General features: G+C 45.8%; 1 protein-coding gene across 1 annotated transcript in view; it reads left to right on the top strand.

Annotated features, from left to right (window-relative positions):
- ARMH1 (armadillo like helical domain containing 1) overlaps positions 1-17,260 on the top strand; it is a 41,080-nt gene that overhangs the window by 4,733 nt on the left and 19,087 nt on the right. Inside the window, exons 2-5 of the mRNA XM_053575997.1 lie at positions 2,775-2,843; positions 3,752-3,918; positions 6,632-6,828; positions 10,112-10,196. Of these exons, the coding sequence (XP_053431972.1) occupies positions 2,775-2,843; positions 3,752-3,918; positions 6,632-6,828; positions 10,112-10,196 (518 nt within the window). The remainder of the gene's footprint in view (positions 1-2,774; positions 2,844-3,751; positions 3,919-6,631; positions 6,829-10,111; positions 10,197-17,260) is intronic.

The raw sequence follows: 17,260 nt of genomic DNA on the forward strand, positions 1-17,260 counted from the left end.
TTTGAATTAGTGATCCCACTTCTCCGTGGGCCTCCTCTTATGGTGGGCTTTGGAGGGGAAAAAAACCTCAATTATCTTTTGCAAAATTGACTACTGCACAATCCTACATAAACCCTTTTTCAACCCTGAACTTTCAGAATAAATGAGTAAAGCTGAGGATTTACATATTATAATGACAAAACTATTCATTATTATTTATTAAGTCTTTTTGTATTTAGGCATTGAACCATGTTCTGTACAAATATTATTTCATGCCAGCCTCTTAGGCAGTGGTATTAGCCTATTTTATAGGTAAGAAAGATGAGGGCCAGGTACAGTGGCTTACGGCTATAATCCTAGCACTTTGGGCAGCCAAGGCAGGTGGATTGCTTGAGCTCAGGAGTTTGAGACCAGTCTGAGCAAGAGCGAGACCCTGTCTCTAAAAACTAGCTGGGCATTGTGGCAGGTGCCTGTAGTCCCAGCTACTCAGGAGGCTGAAGCAAGAGGATTGCTTGAGCCCAAGACTTTGAGGTTGCTGTGAGTTATGATACCATGGCACTCTGCCTTAAAAAAAGAAAAAAAAAAAATAGAGAAGAAAGATGATCCTTGGGCTCGGTGCCCATAGTACAGTGGTTACATCGCCAGCCACATATACCAAAGCTGGCAGGGTCGAACCTGGCCTGGCCAACTACACAACAATGACAACTGCAACAAAAAAAATAGCTGGGTGTGTGGTGGGCACCTGTAGTTCCAGCTACTTGGGAGGCTGAGGCAAGAGAGTTGCTTAAACCCTAGAGTTTGAGGTTGCTGTGAGCTGTGACACCATGGCACTCTACCGAGGTCGACAGCTTGAGATTTTGTCTCAAAAAAAAAAAAAAAAGAAAGAAAGATGAGCCTTGAAAAGGTTGAATAATTTATTAGTAAATGGCAAAGATAAGGTTTCAACTGGTGTGTCTGGCCCAAAGCCAATAGCCATCCACTGTACTTCAGCACCTCCTACTCAGCTGACAGGGGAGACCACAACTCCACCTGCAGCACCACACTGGGAGATTATCTGTAAAAATGGCTTCATTTGTCTACAGGCCAAAAGGCCTGAGAGTAAGAGCTCAGGCTCTGAGTTGGTCTGCGTAGGTTCAAATCCTGTTTGCACCAGTTTACTCTGGGACCTTGGACAGGTCATTAACCTGCCTGATAGTGTTACTTCATATTACTCATGTGGTAAATGGAAATTCTAATAGTACCTGGGAGAGGGCTGTAGTGAGGATTATTTGAGACAATGCAAGCAAAGCAGTTAGCACAATGCCTGGCACACAACAAATGCTGGTACTTGTTAGCTACTGCTGATATTGTGGCAACCTCCTGGAACTAATTGCTGAAAATAATAGACCAGAAATATAGTGGGTGATTATGAAAACAAGACTAGCTTAGGAGGGAAGAAAAAGAAGATGACAAAAGTTGGTCGGCTTGGCTGGTAACTGATGAAAAGGGGGAGAATACATTGAGGCAGGAACAGAGTCAAGGGTTAAGGGAGCAGAGTAGGGGTGATGTATGAAAAAAGAGACCACCAAGCATGCTGCAGCCTGGCCCCCAGCTATGGTGGCAACAGGCAGGGGAGCCTGGCTCCATAACAAACATGATTTTTGCAGTAAAGAGCCTTTCCTAATGAGCCAATCTGTCTCTACTTCTATTGGCATCCTGGGAACCAGGGTGCAGCAGAGATAATTTGCTTCACACCAGCCCCCCCAAACAAAGCACTATTACCTCCAACCCATTACATTAGCCTTTATCAGTCTTGGAAGCTCTCCGTCATCCTCCATGAGCTGCAATAATTTCAGCTAATTTCTTAAGTGTTCTAAGAGCCTGTGATGTGTTATGAGCCTAGTAATTGTTGACTGGTTCCTTTTCGGTTGTGGCTTGATTTCATACCTTGCATCTGAGCTGATGCGTGCTCTGGGTGCTTTATTACAATGAAGCTTTTTGCAAAGGCTCACATTAAAAAATAACATTAAATAATGAGGTTGTTTTAAATCAGAGTTTAATTTTCCACCATCTCCTGTAATTCTTATTAGGAAGCCAATTCTTCACTAGCATAGTGACCTCCAGTGTAAAACTTTGAGCAAGTACAAAATTGAGACTTAACGAGGAAGCTGAGTCTTTTTGGAGAAGTTTAAGAATGAGGCACAAAGCAGTCAACTGTATAGAAACCAAGGGTGCAATGGGCACAGCTTAGAGAAGTTTGGGAAACTGAGCCCCAGCTTTCTTCATGGACCTTGATTCATCAGAGCCACCTTGACCCTTAGAGAGCTTGTCAGAGTCAAGGTCGCCAAACTACCCCTGGAGAACAGTGAGCAATCCATCATCCCCATCTTCCCCCACCCCACTGTGAATATTCCCACTTCCCTTCAGTAGTGGCCCCTCTCCGGATAAAGGGCACAGTTCAGCTGCTTGGTAACTGGGCCCTAGGTGGTACAGGGATCAGACATAGGATCTGCCTTCTTTTTTGTTTGTTTTTTTTTGAGACAGTCTCACTCTGACACCCTGAGTAAAGTGCCTTGTCATCATAATTCACCTCAAGCTCTTGGGCTCAAGCAATCGTCTTGCCTGTTTTTCTATTTTTGGTAGAGATGGGGTCTGGCTCTTGCTCAGGCTGGTCTTAAACTCCTGATCTCAAGCAATCCACCCACCTCAGCCTCCCAGAGTGCTGGGCTTATAGATGTGAGCCACCATGCCCGGCCAAGGATCTGGCTCCTTTGTGAAAAACCAACCTGAAACTCACTCTTTAACTTGTCACACAGCTATATGTCTGGCTCAGATTTAGAAAAGCTTCTAAGGTCCATTGGTATCTTCTTATCAGCCGTAAGCAGGTGAGTTCTGTTCTAAAGAGATCTGGGGTCTCAGTGGCATCTCAGGCTCTGGTGTCTGACATTCACAACACATGGGGCGATGAATTCTAGTTATCAGTGGGTGCCTAGTAGCCCTTGGGATGGGCTGAGAAGAAGTGTCTGCCATGGTCCTGCCCCCGTGGCTCCTCCATCCCATGTTCTCCATAGGCACTTTACTCATCAGGACCCTCTTGGTTGCAAATTACAGAAAACCAACTCATTCTGGACTCAGGAAAAGGAAATTATTGGCTCACTCAACTGAAACACCCAGAGGGTAGAAATATATATTTCAGGCCTGACTGGATCCAGGGGCTCCAATAATGTCACCACTACTCAGTCTCGCCCACTCTCTTTTCCTTCTCTCCTCAGTCTGTTCTCCCTTTTCATCAGCCTCTTTGGCTGTGGTCCTCAGGAGCTCTAGACACACACATCCTTCTAGCTTAGAAAGACAGCATGTCTTTTCCACCACTTCCCAAGGAAGTCCCAGGTTTTGCGCCTCAGTGGACCAATTTAAGTCACATACCCACCCCCAAACCAATTTCTGTACTCAGAAGGATGACATATCCTGTCACCAAGTCAACTCACTCGTGAGTTTTTCATGGCCCATGAGTAGCATAGGGATGACTACCCAAGCAACAATTGAGTTGCCATTAGACGAAGAAAGGGGAACAGATGTTCGAAAGCCAAAAACAAGAAATTTCCATTATATTTACTTTTAGTATTTAGTATTCTGGAAGGAAGAATTTCCAGTCTCTTGTGTCACTTTACCTATGGGCATTTTCTATATAGGAGGGCAAAGTATGTGAAGAGAGGACCCTGGGATCCCTTAGCTCAGTGCCAAGGAACTTGACAAATGTTTTATTTCTACTCTTCTGTCCCTCTGGAGACAGTAATCGGTACCTTATAGAATTTCTTGAGGTTGGAGGTGTCCTAACGCTCTTGGAAATACTTGGGCTGGAGAAGATCAAAGAGGATGACAAGAAAGAATCCATCAAGCTGCTTCAGACTATTGCAAACTCTGGCAGGAAGTACAAGGAGCTCATTTGTGAAAGCTATGGTGGGTATTGTGTGTGTCAAGGGTGTTGATCAAGTGGGGGGAGGGAAATTTTTTTTTTTTTAAACAGAGTCTCACTATATCACCCTGGATAGAGTGCTGTGGCATCACAGCTCACAGCAACCTCAAACACCTGGGCTCTAGAGATTCTCTTGCCTCAGCCTCCCAAGTAGCTGAGACTACAGGCGCCCGCCACAACGCCCGGCCATTTTTTTTGTTGTTGTCATCATTGTTCAGCAGGTCCAGGCTGGACTTGAATCCGCCAGCTCCAGCTGGCACCCTAGCCACTTAGCTACAGGCACCAAGCCAGAAACAATTTTTTTTAAATTAAAAAAGAAAAAAAAGGACACTGATTCCCATGTCTCCCCAGGAGCCTGGGGGAAAGGCTGGCAGCATCCACCCCTGCTCCAGGATAAGAACCATCATAGAACTGATTGCATAGGAAGCATTTTTTGCTCCTGTCCATGTAGCCACTGAAAGACTTAGATTTATGATTATCCTGACTCATCATTTGCTCAGATTTTTCAATGATGGTTTTAGAAATACTTTTTTTTAAGAGACAGAGTCTCACTTTATTGCCCTCAGTAAAGTGCTGTGGCGTCACAGCTCACAGCAACCTCCAACTCCTGGGCTCAGGCGATTCTCTTGCCTCAGCCTCCCAAGTAGCTGGGACTACAGGTGCCTGCCACAATTCCTGGCTAATTTTTGTTGCTATTTGGCTAGGGCCAAGTTCGAACCCGCCACCCCCATATATGGGGCCAGTGCCCTACCCACTGAGCCACAGGCACTGCCCTAGAAATACTTCTTTTAAAATTTATCCTCTTTCGGGCAGTGCCTGTGGCTCAAAGGAGTAGGGCACCAGCCCCATATACTGGAGGTGGTGGATTCAAACCCAGCTCCGGCCAAAAAAAAAAAACTAAAGTATATCCTCTTTCATGCACGTTCAGGAAAGATTTACTAAGCTGTGGCCCAGAATCCTTTGTGAAATTGAATTATGCATAAAATTGAAGTAAAATTATTGAATATCAGCCAGGCATTGTGGAAGGTGCCTGTAGTCCCAGCTACTTGGGAGGCTGAGGCAAGAGGATCGCTTGAGCCCAAGAATTTGATGTTTCTGTGAGCTATGATGCCACAGCACTCTACCGAGGGTAATAAAGTGAGACTCTGTCTCAAAAAAAAAAAAAAGAAAAAATTGAATATCTACTGACTGTCTGCTACATATATGCTAAGATGCTAGGGGATACGAAGGTGAATAAAATACAGCCCCTGCCCTCAAAGAGATTATAGTCTGGTGACTATATATTAATCTCTGGTGCTCTGACTGAGGCATGAAAAGAGATGTCATCCCCATGCCTCCCTTTTTCAAAGTATTTCCCCCCTTGCACTTTCATCATAGTTCTCTTGGTCTCGTCCATGGCCTCTGTGAACCTCAGTGTCTTCATCCATAAAATGGGACCAAAACCTCCCTTAGTATGGTTTCTAGGATTAAACAAGTTAGTGTTCATGAAAACATTTAGCAAATGGCTAAGCACTAAACAGTGTTTATTGCATAGCATTAAAAAAAATGCATGGTAGGGGTTGGGCACAGTGACTCACACCTATAATCCCAGCACTTTGGGAGGCTGAGGTGGGCATATCACCTGAGCTCATGAGTTCAAGACCAGCCTGAGCTAGAGCGAGACCCCATCTCTAAAAAAACAGCCAGGTGTTATGGCAGATGCCTGTGGTCCCAGCTACTCAGGAGGCTGAGGCAAGAGAATCTCTTGAGCCCAAGAGTTAGAGGTTGCTATGAGCTATGACTCCAGAGCACTCTACTGGGAGCAACAAAGTGAGACTGTCTCAAATAAATAAATGAATAAATAAATAATGCTTTATCTGTACATTTGGCAGCGCCACTTTAAATCTTAAAACACAAATTGCATGACGGGCACAGTGGCTCACACCTATAATCCTAGCACTCTGAGAGATCAACGGGGGTGGATTGCTTGAGCTCAGGATTTCAAGACCAGCCTGAGCAAGAGCTCTACTAAAAATAGAAAAATTAGCTGGGTGTTGTAGTGGACAACTATAGTCCTAGCTACTTGGGAGGCTAAGGCAGGAGGATCACTTAAGCCCAGAAGTTTGAAGTTGCTTGAGCTCTGACACCACAGCACTCTACCCAGGGCAGGGCCTCAGAGTAAGACTCTGTCTTAAAAAACAAAAACAACAACAACAAAAAAAACCTTGGCTCTCCACCCGTAGCACAGTGGTTAGGGCGCTGGCCACATGGACCAAGGCTGGCAGGTTTGAACCTGGCCCAGACCAGCTAAGCAACAATGATAACTGCAACCAAAAAATAGCTGGGCGTTGTGGTGGGGGCCTGTAGTCCCAGCTACTTGGGAGGCTGAGGTAAGAGAATCACTTAAGCCCAAGAGTTTGAGGTTGCTGTGAGCTGTGACAGCACGGCACTCTACTGAGGGTGACTTAGTGAGACTCAGTCTCAAAAAACAAAACAAAACAAAAACACAGATTGCGCCATGCCTATGCTGAAACAAAATCCTTCAGCCACCTAGGTATAAGGTAAACAAGACAAAACATGAGAATCGAGCCTCACTTTTGCTGTGGTCGAACAGAGTTGGTTGAAGAGATCTTAATCCTATTCATATCATGTAATCTTGAGTGAGGATTGTTTTCATAAATTCCTCCCTACTTAGCATTCCTTCTCTTCTTTGCTCAGGTGTACGATCTGTAGCAGAATTTTTGGCAAAGTCTAAGTCAGAAGAGACACAGGAGGAAGTACAGGTTCTCTTGGATTCTTTGGTCCATGGTAATCCCAAGTACCAGAATCAAGTGTATAAAGGTCTAATAGCTTTGTTGCCCTGTGCATCCCCCAAAGCTCAGCAGCTGTCCCTGCAGACTCTCAAGGCTGCCCAGGTGAGCCAAGGCTGCATGCTCCTGTGGTTCCGACTCAAATGCAGTAATCTTACAATTACCTTCCACAGTTTCTCTCCACACAGGCATGAGAAACAGAGCTCAGCCTCCCACTGCATGTCTGTTGTTCAATCAGCGTGACTTCCAGAAGGCCAAGGCAGGGCAGAGAGTTCATGTCTCCCAGCAGAGTGATTTGTCCTGTTTACTTAAGGATCAGAAAGATGTTGGCAGACTTAAAAATTGTTGAGACAAACCACAAGGATGATGAAAAGACCTGTAGAAAAGATTAAAGGAGTCAATTTGATAGGAAAAGAATCATGGTACATTTGTAGACAGCATGTAAGTGAAGAGGCTAGAGCTCCAGGGCTTGGGAAAGCACTTTTTTTTTAGTTCTTTTTTTTTTATTGTTAAATCATAGCTGTGTACATTAGTGCAAAGCACCTTTTTGGTGGTGGTGGTGGTTGCTGCCCTTGTCTCAGGCATATAGATAGAATGTGAGTAAAATCAGATTTGGGGCATGGTGATCATATGGAAATATTGTACCTAGTAAGAAGGGGAAGCAGGGATGTCCTACCTGCAGCCCACTGGCCACAAGTGGTCTATGTGAGGACTTTTTCCTGATCTGTGGTAGCAGATATCACAAAAATTATTCACAGACCTTCTATTTCTGCTCATCAGCTTTCATTAGTGTTTGTGTATTTAATGTGTGGCCCAAGACAACTTTTCTCTCAATGTGGTGCAGAGAAGCCAAAAGGTTGGATGCCCCTAGAGCAGCAGTTCTCAATCTGTGGGTTGCAACCCACAGGAACTGTATTAAAGGGCCATGACATTAGGAAGGTTGAGAACCACTGCCCTAGAGGCTCAAAAGGTGGTTTTAAGGTAAATCATCAAAAGCTCTCAAAATAGTTCCAAAGGCCAGGCACAAGGCTGACACCTGTAATCCTAGCACTCTGGGAGGCTAAGGCAGGTGGATTGCTAGAACTCATGAGGTTCACGACCAGCCTCAGCAAGAATTAGACCCCATCGCTACTAAAAATTAAGAAAACTAGCCAGGCGTAGTGGCAGGTGCCTGTAGTCCCAGCTACTTGGGAGGCTGAAGCAAGAGAATGGCTTGAGTCCAAGAGTTTGAGGTTGCTGTGAGCTCTGACACAACACTCTACCCAGAGCAACAGGGTGAGACTCTGTCTCAAAACAAAACAAAACGACAACAAAGAAATAGTTCCAGAGGATGGTCTGGAAGCAAGGAGAAGATAGAAAATTAAGAGATTAAACAGATGATAAGGCCTAAACACTGGCAGCTGGAATAGAAGTGACCAGGCTGGTCAGAAATTTCTGAGGTAGGAAGCACGAGAGTCAGGCAGTAAAAGAAAAGGACTCAAAGTTGGCACTGTACATCTTTGGGCTTAGGAGGGTGAGTTGTGCATCACCAAGACAAAACAGGGATAAAGAGGAGAAATCAGTTTGCTTTGGGAAGAGTTTAGGTTTTGCCCCTAAAAAGTTGATAGGCCTTGGTGGTTCCCAAGTGACTATCTGAGGAGGCCACGTGGGTTGCAGAAGATGTAATAGGGTCTCTTGGGAATATTGAATCTCAAGCCTCTCTCCAGTAGAATCTGAAAACTCTCAGGTTGGCCCTCGGTAGTTTTTCTTTTTAAGTTCCTCAAGTGATTCTGATTCCTTGCTTGATTGAGGACTCACTGCTCAGGACAGCTAGAAGAGATTCCCACTGGGGGGTAGAAAATAAAAGTTTGAAGCTCCAGGGAGACGCTTGATGTGAAGCCCTCAGTTTGGATTTCATGAGCAGCAAAGTGATAAACTGAAACAGAAGTAAATAAGATTGCCAGGTAAGATATACCAAGTCAGAAAAGAAAGAAACCTCCAACACTGAAGAGTTGAGTGGAGGAAGACCCAGCAAAACAGATCAGAGTATTGTTACTGTTTCCACAGTTTCCCTTTATAAAGTGCCTCCTGCGTGCCAGACGCTTACTTATTCTGTCTCTTTCAGTTCTCCCTATAGCCAAGGGAGGCAGATACTATTATAACTATTTTAAAGATGGTGGAATTGCTCCTCAGGGAGTGTTAAGTGACTTATCCAAGGCCAAACACTAAGTAAAACATATTTACTAAGTGGACATTTAAATCCAACTCTCTCCAAAGTCCTTATTCTTTCCACAGACTCTGCCTCTATGAAAAAGAGCCAAGAAAGTGACAGAAGGAAATTGGGGAAAACAAGGATGGGAAAATCAAGGGAAAAGAGTTTCAATAAAGAGGACTTGATGGGTCAGATACAACAGAGGGATTGTGGCTCAAGGAGTAGGGCGCTGGCCCCATATACCGGAGGTGGCAGGTTCAAACCTGGTCCTGGCGAAAAACTGCAAAAAAAAAGGAGTAGAATAGAAAGATGGTCCCAGCAGGAAAGTTTTGGTGAATTAGGAGGCTGTCCTGTGACCGTAAAAATCGTATGAATTAGGCTGGGTGCGATGGCTCTCACCTGTAATCCTAGCACTCTGGGAGGCCGAGGCAATGGATTGCCTGAGCTCATAGGTTCAAGCCCAGCCTGAGCCAGAAAAATAGCTCAGGCATTGTGGCAGGCACCTGTAGTCCCAGCTACTTGGGAGACAAGACAATTACTTGAGTCTAAGAGTTTGAGGTTGCTGTGAGCTATGATGCTACAGCACTCTACCAGGGTCAACAAAGTGACATTCTGTCTAAAAAAAAAGAAAAATTGTATAAATTGAAGCAGGTTATCAAATGAGGAATGAAGAAGTGGTTTCTCCTGGGAAGCTTAGACGTGAAGGGGTAAAAAGAGCAATAGCAAAGGAAAAGACTGAGTTGAAGGACAATTGTGTTAAATATGGAAGAATTTGATGTTTGATGTTAACGGAAAGGCACCAATGCATGGTGAAGTCTGAAGAGGTAGAAGAGAGAGGGTGACTGCTGGGGTGAGGTTCCTGAGGACGAGGAGATATGGGGATCTTGGATGTGTTCCCCTCTTCCTACATGGGGTCCTCCCTTCCCCCAACCAAGGTGGCCAGCTGGCCGCAACCCTTGCCTCCTGAGCTGCAGAGCTCAGTGGCACCCGCGGCGGATTCTCTGTTAGATTCTTGCATGCCTATCACTGCCCCACCTCTCTGTGGGGTAGGGTTGAGACCCAGTGACTCCCCACTGCCCTCCCTCCCTTTTCCCCCATTCACCCAGGCACAGAGCTGTTTGGAGGCCTGTGTTTCATTTCTTCCAGGCAGACAAGATCTAAAGATTAACCACCCTGTCCTGTTGTCTGTCTTGTCAGTCAATCATTGGAGCTGCACACCCCAGCATTGTGGACTGCGTGCTGAAGGTCCTGAGCACAATGTACCTGGAAGTCCAGTATGAAGGTAGGGAGCCTACTCCAGACGGCAGAAGGTAGCAGTCAGAGCTTGGCACATCAGCTCTTGACAGCTTTCTCTTACTCACGGAGAGCCTTATTGTTGAGTATCCCGGATGGTGCTAGCAGATGGAAGGTGCTGGTTCAGTATCCATCAGTGAGTTATTCAGGAAATGACAGCCATGTGCTGTGCTTCGAATAAGCCCACGCTGCTTGAATAGTTAGAATCTGTCCTGATTCTGAGCTGGCTCTGGTTCCCAGTCTTTTTTGGGGAGGGAAGGGTTGGGGGACAGAATCTTACTCTGTTGCCCTGAGTAGTAGACTGCTGTGGCATCATAGCTCATAGCAACCTCAAACTCCTGGGCTCAAATGATTCTCTTGCCTGAGCCTTCCAAGTGGCTGGGACTATAGGCACCCACCACAAAACCTCGTTATTTTTCAGAGACAGGGTCTCACTCTTGCTCAGGCTGGTCTTGAACACCTAAGCTCAGGAAATCCACCCGTCTTGACCTCCCAAGGTGCTAGGACTATAGGAGTGAGCCACCACGCCTGGCCTTTGGTTCCCAATCTTATATGGTACTTCCCCTCTAAACAAAAACAACCCTGAGGAGTGTCCTTCTTCTAAGAAATGAATTGGATCATGGTAGCATTAATAAGTTTTCATTTATTGAGTGTACCTATGTGTCAGCCACTTTCCATACATCATTTCCTTTCATTCTCAAAATCACCATAAGAATACAAAACCTGGTACATATTAGGTGTTCATATGTTCAAATGAATAGTGAAGATAGGTGTTTCATGTTTTTCAAGATAAAACATTGAAACACAGAGAGATTAAGTATGTTTCCCAAGGTTACACAGCAGATTGGATCCAAACCAGATCTATCTGACACTATAGCTTATGCTTTTTAACATACGGTACATGACAGGTATTTAAAGGATGCTATTTCCTTCCCGTTTCCTACAGTGGTTCAGAGAAGGGAGACTCTGTTTCAACAGGATGGATCAGGAAGGGTTTATAAGTAATGTGATATTTGAACTGAGTCTTGGAGAATGGGAAGGATTTTGGAATGCAGAAAGGATAAAAGGAGCGCATTCTGCAAAGGGGAATGGTAGAATGAAGACATAGACATGAGATGATGGGCAGATTATTAGGTAAAGCTTTGGTAGAGGGGTAGGTCAAGGAAGCAGTACGCTAGGACCAGACTGGGGAGCACTAGAATCCCAGATAGAGTAATTGGCACTCCGTTTTGTAGGCAGCATGGAGGCCTTGAGAAGGGAGCTGTGCACAGGTGAGGACAGAGGGGATGCCATGCCCCAGGAGGATTTCCTGGGGGCACTGGGCCAGGTGGGCAGAGCCATAGGGAGCCTTGAGTCTGGAGGCCAGGTGGGAGGCCTTTTGGGGTGTTCAGACAACAAACTAAGAATATTCTTATACATAGCTAGATACCTAGGCCCTGGGAAGAGATAATGGGTAGTATAGGGAACTGCCTGGGTGTGAAGAATGAAGTGACATATGGAAGTGGAAATGGACAGGGCTAAGAAGACCAAGACCCAAAGACCCATTAAGCAAGAACAGACAGTGGCACATGTCTGTGGTCTCAGCTACTCAGGAGGCTGAGGCAGGAGGATCAATTGAGCCCAGGAATTCAAGGCCACAGTGAGGTATGACCATGCCACTGCTCTACAATCTGGGTGATAGAATGAGACTCAACTTTATGAAGAAGAAGAAAAACAAGATGAATGATCTGGGAAGCAGTATATATAGGGATTCCTGTGTCTGGAATGATAGGCTGAACCCCTGGTCCAGGGAGCCTGGGAGGGACATAGGAACAGGAAAAGATCAACAAAAGTCTGGAGGCACTTCCAACTTCGATTATTTTGGCAGCAGTGTTTTGTGTGTGTGTGATCCCTATAGGTCCATGTGCATATGTGGGCCTTGTATGTTAAAATCTGTTACCAGCTGGCGCATAGTGTCCTCCTGGGGAAGGTTGCCTATGTATGCGTGGAGTAGTACAAGGACCTAAGTAAGGGTCAGATCCAGGGACAGAGGGTTATCACTGGCACTGGAACAAAAGGGACTAGATCGCATGACACTGAGACCTTCCTCTCCTCACCCCACTTCCACGTGGTAAATGTGGCCATTCTTACTCATCCATCTCTTCTGAGCTTATGCATTTCTTCTCTAAGGCCTTTTGACCCTGCCTTCAACCCCTGCCCAAATATCAACTCTCCTTCCTTTGAGCCTCCCTGCCCCCTCCTCCCCTTCCGTCCCTCCCTTCATTAGAGCTATGGCTTCCAGAATGGTCTATATCCTCAGAACAGTGCCTAGCATTTGTTAGGTCCTCAATTCCATATTTATGGAATGGATATGTGAGTGAATTAATACTATAGAGCCTTAGTGAATACTTGCCTGCATGCGTTTCTCCTCCAGGCCTCTGAGCAACTCCAGGGCAGGGACAGAGTCTGATTCTTCTTTTTCCCTCAGGACCTGAAACATAATGGGTGCTCAGTAGAAGTTTGTCAAATAAATTTATGGGAACAAATGGCTTATGCTGATGAACTCCTCCAGAGTTGGAACTGGCCCCAGCTTCTTCCAACATCAACCCAATTTAGAGCCCCTCTGCATTCATTCAGTATGTGGCAGAGGCAGTGGGAACATGACACTTTGTCACCGCCTTTCTCATTTGATATATACTCATGTGATGACAGTGAAACCATGTACTTCAAAACAATTTCGGATATGCCAGACTCATAAAAGGTGCTCAACAAATGTCTGTTGAATAGTCTGCAGGTTGGGCATGGTGCCTCATGCTTGTAATCACAGTACCTTTGCAAGGCCAAGGCGGGAGCATCCCTTGAACCCAGAAGTTCAAGACCAGACTGAGCAAGAGCGAGACTGCATCTCTGCAAAAACTAAAAAAACTAGCCAAGTGTTGTGGGCATGCCTGTAGTCCCAACTACTCAGAAGGCTGAGACAGGAGGATTGCTTGAGGCAAAGAGTTAGAGGCTGCAGTGAGTTAAAATGATGCCCCTGAATTCTAAAAAAAAGAGAAGAAAAGAAAAGAAAGAAAGAAGGAAGGAAAGAGAGAGAGAGAGAGGAAAGAAGGAAGGAAGGAAGGAAGGAAGGAAGGAAGGAAGGAAGGAAGGAAGGAAGGAAGGAAGGAAGGAAGGAAGGAAGGAAGGAAGGAAGGAAGGAAAGAAAGAAAGAAAGAAAGAAAGAAAGAGTCTTCATGTAACTCAAAATATACAAAATGCATATATAGGGCAGTGCCTGTGACTCAGTGGGTAGGGCGCCAGCACCATATACTGAGGGTGGCGGGTTCAAAACCACCCCGGCCAAATTGCAACAACAAAAAAATAGCTCGTCATTGTGGTGGGCGCCTGTAGTCCCAGCTACTCGGGAGGCTGTGGCAAGAGAATCACCTGAGCCCAGGACTTGGAGGTTGCTGTGAGCTGTGTGACGCCACGGCACTCTACCGAAGGCGATAAAAAGAAACTCTGTCTCTAAAAAAAAAAAGAGAGAGAGACAGAGAATGCATATATAATGACTGTCCATTAGGGGAAACTGCTTCTCATGATCAGACTTGAAGTTAAGGAGAGAGAATAAGGCAGCATTCAACTTCCACCAGAACTCCTCCCAAGTCGGGGAAGGCAAGTTCACACAGGACTTAGAAGTGATTCTAAACTATGGGTGACAAGAAAGGATCAGAGAATTTTTTTTTTTCAGTTTTGGCTGGGGCTGGGTTTGAACCTACCACCTCCGGCATATGGGGCCGGCACCCTACTCCTTTGAGCCACAGGCACCGCCCAGAGAATCATTTTTTGAATTTGAATACACAAGAATTGCAACACCAAGGTGGATCCCCGAGGATGATGGCAACAGATAAAGAAACCCGTGATCTAGAGAAGCTTGGATGACCATAAGAAGGGTTAGTGGGTGTCATGGACTGACCTGAAAAGGGCAGGGTTTGCTTACTTAAGTAAATATTTATTGGGTATCTGTGGTGTTCCAAGAACTATGCCAGAAATTAGGGTTTTGTTTGTGTGAGTTTGTTTCTATTGAGGAAGAGAAGAAAGAAAGATTTGGAAGAAGGGTGAGGGCAATGTCCACCCTCCTCCCGTGCCGCATGTGTACATTAGGGGTGGGGGCGGCGTCCACCCTCCCTCCCGGGCCGCATGTGTACATTAGGGGTGGGGGCGGCGTCCACCCTCCCTCCCGGGCCGCATGTGTACATTAGGGGTGGGGGCGGCGTCCACCCTCCCTCCCGGGCCGCATGTGTACATTAGGGGTGGGGGCGGCGTCCACCCTCCCTCCCGTGCCGCATGTGTACATTAGGGGTGGGGGCGGCGTCCACCCTCCCTCCCGGGCCGCATGTGTACATTAGGGGTGGGGGCGGCGTCCACCCTCCTCCCGTGCCGCATGTGTACATTAGGGGTGAGGCATTATGTCCTTCTCTTGAGACAGCTATAGGTAAAGTAGAATTCCCAGGGAAGAGTCCAGTGGAAACAGTAGACAGAGAGGCATAGGTTGCCTGGTGATAGTTTCCTTTGCAGGGAGTGTCAGTGATGGAAGAACCAGCTGCCAGCCTCACCTTTTTTATCAAGATCCCCACCTTCCTACCACCACATCTACCAAGGTGCCTGACCTACTGGTTAGTCACAGGCTTTGCTCTCCCTCCCATTACAACAGAGTGTCCCTGTTCCTACCATCTCTTCTACTTAGGCTCTGAAGCACATTTCCTCAAAGACTTCACTTGTGCAGTTAACCTCTCCCTTTTTCTCTGCTGGATCATCTCCATGGCATGAAATATGCTCTCTATCTCACATCTTAAAAAAGAGCCCATCTGGGGCGGCACCTGTGGCTCATTGGGGTGGGTGCCGGCCTCATATACCGAGGGTGATGGGTAGTCCCAGCTACTTGGGAGGCTGAGGCAAGAGAATCGCCTAAGCCCAGGAGTTGGAGGTTGCTGTGAGCTATGATGTTACAGCACTCTACCGAGGGTGATAAAATGAGACTCTGTCTCCTGTCTCTAAAAAAAAAAAAAAAAGCTCATCTTTGGGAATGTATAGATTAAAAGAAATTAAAAAGAGGCCGAGGTGGGCGGATCACCTGAGCTCACAAGTTCAAGACTAGCCTGACCTAGAGCGAGACTCCACCTCTAAAAATATCTGGGCATTGTGGCAGGCACCTATAATCCCAGCTAAGGCAAGAGAATCACTTGAGCCCAGGAGTCTGAGGTTGCTGTGAGCTATGATGCCATGGCACTTTACCTGGGGCAACAAAGTGAGACTCTGTCTGCAAAAAAAAAAAAATAGAAATTAAAAAGACACATCCCCCCAAAATGGAAAAATTATAGCATGTAAGGATGCACACCCCTCCTTGACCCTGAGTCCCTTCCAGCTAATCCCAGCTAATCATTTGCCCGGTTCCTTCCTACTTGACCTCACAGCTGCTTTTGACCCAGTTGACCATTTCAGCTTCTGTGATTCCACTTTCTTTGAGTTTTCCTTCTGCCAGCTGGTTTTGCCATAGTCTCCTGTGGTAGTTTCTCCTATTTCTGTAGCAGACTGCTGTTGAGTCAACCTACCTCTCACCTGTTTATACTTTCTTCCTAACGATTTTGTCTAGGGCCATAGCTTTAAATTCTCTCTATCTCTCCACACACACACACACACACACACACACACACACACACACACACACATAGGGTGCCAAATAATGTATATACATTTTAAGAAAGGAAAAACTGTATTAAAACTGTAATACTCAATATACCAATAACAAAAGATGAATACAAGTCACGTCAGAGTACCTCTTGTAATTGCAGAAGTGACTTGAGTATTACAATTTTAATAGTTTTTTTCTTTGTTAAAATATGTATCCATTTTTGGCACCCTCTGTATATATATACACATACATACATACACATACCAATTCTGTGCATCTGCATCTCTGGCCCTGGTCTCTCCTTGAAATTTTTTTTTTTTTTGTGGAGACAGAATCTCATTCTATCAAGTGCCGTGGCATCACACAGCTCACAGCAACCTCCAACTCCTGGGCTTAGACGATTCTTTTTGCCTCAGCCTCCCAAGTAGCTGGGACTGCAGACTCCCGCCACAACACCTGGCTATTTTTTTGTTGCAGTTTGGCCAGGGTTGGGTCTGAAACTGCCACCCTTGGTATATGGGGCCGGTGCCCTGCCCACTGAGCCACAGGTGCTGTCCTCTCCTTGAAATCTTTATGTGGATGTCTAATAGATATCTCAATGTATGGCTGAAACAGAACCTTTGATTTTCTTCCCAAAACCTCTTCTTCCTCCTGTTTTTCCTATCTCAACACCAACAAAATTGCTCAGGTTAAAAATTTAGGACTAATACCAGATTACCTTTTTTTTTTTTTTTTGAGACAGACCCTCAAGCTGTCGCCCTGGGTAGAGTGCCGTGGCATCACAGGTCACAGCAAACTCAAACTCCTGGGCTCAAGCGATTCTCTTGCCTCAGCCTCCCAAGTAGCTGGGACTGTAGGAGCCTGCCACAATGCCCAGCTATTTTTTGGTTGCAGCTGTCATTGTTGTTCGGCAGGCCCGGGCTGGATCCGAACCCGCCAGCTCAGGTGTATGTGGCTGGTGCCTTAGCCACTTGAGCCACAGGCGCCGAGCCACCTGATTACCTTTTTTCTCTCATCTTCTACCTTATTCCATGCTCCCAGGGCTTCTAGGCTCTATCTCCACTTATCTTCCCTTTCCCCACGGTGATCTCCCTAATCTAATCCATTGTCCTGTCTCCTAATTTATCTTTCTGGTTCCATTCTGTCCCTCTGTAACTCATTCTCCCACTGCAGCAAGAATGATCATTTTATTTTTTATTTATTTATTTATTTGTTTGTTTGTTTTTTGAGACAGAGTCTCACTATGTCACCCTCTGTAGAGGGTTGTAGCATCATAGCTCACAGCAACCTCAAACTCTTGGGCTCAAGCAATTCTCTTTCCTCAGCCTCCCAAGAAGCTGGGTCTACAGGCGCCTGCCACAACGCCTGGCTATCTTTTTGTTGTAGTTGTCATCATTGTTTTA

The sequence above is a fragment of the Nycticebus coucang genome, chromosome 22 (genome assembly GCF_027406575.1).
Source record: "Nycticebus coucang isolate mNycCou1 chromosome 22, mNycCou1.pri, whole genome shotgun sequence".
NCBI lineage: Eukaryota > Metazoa > Chordata > Mammalia > Primates > Lorisidae > Nycticebus > Nycticebus coucang.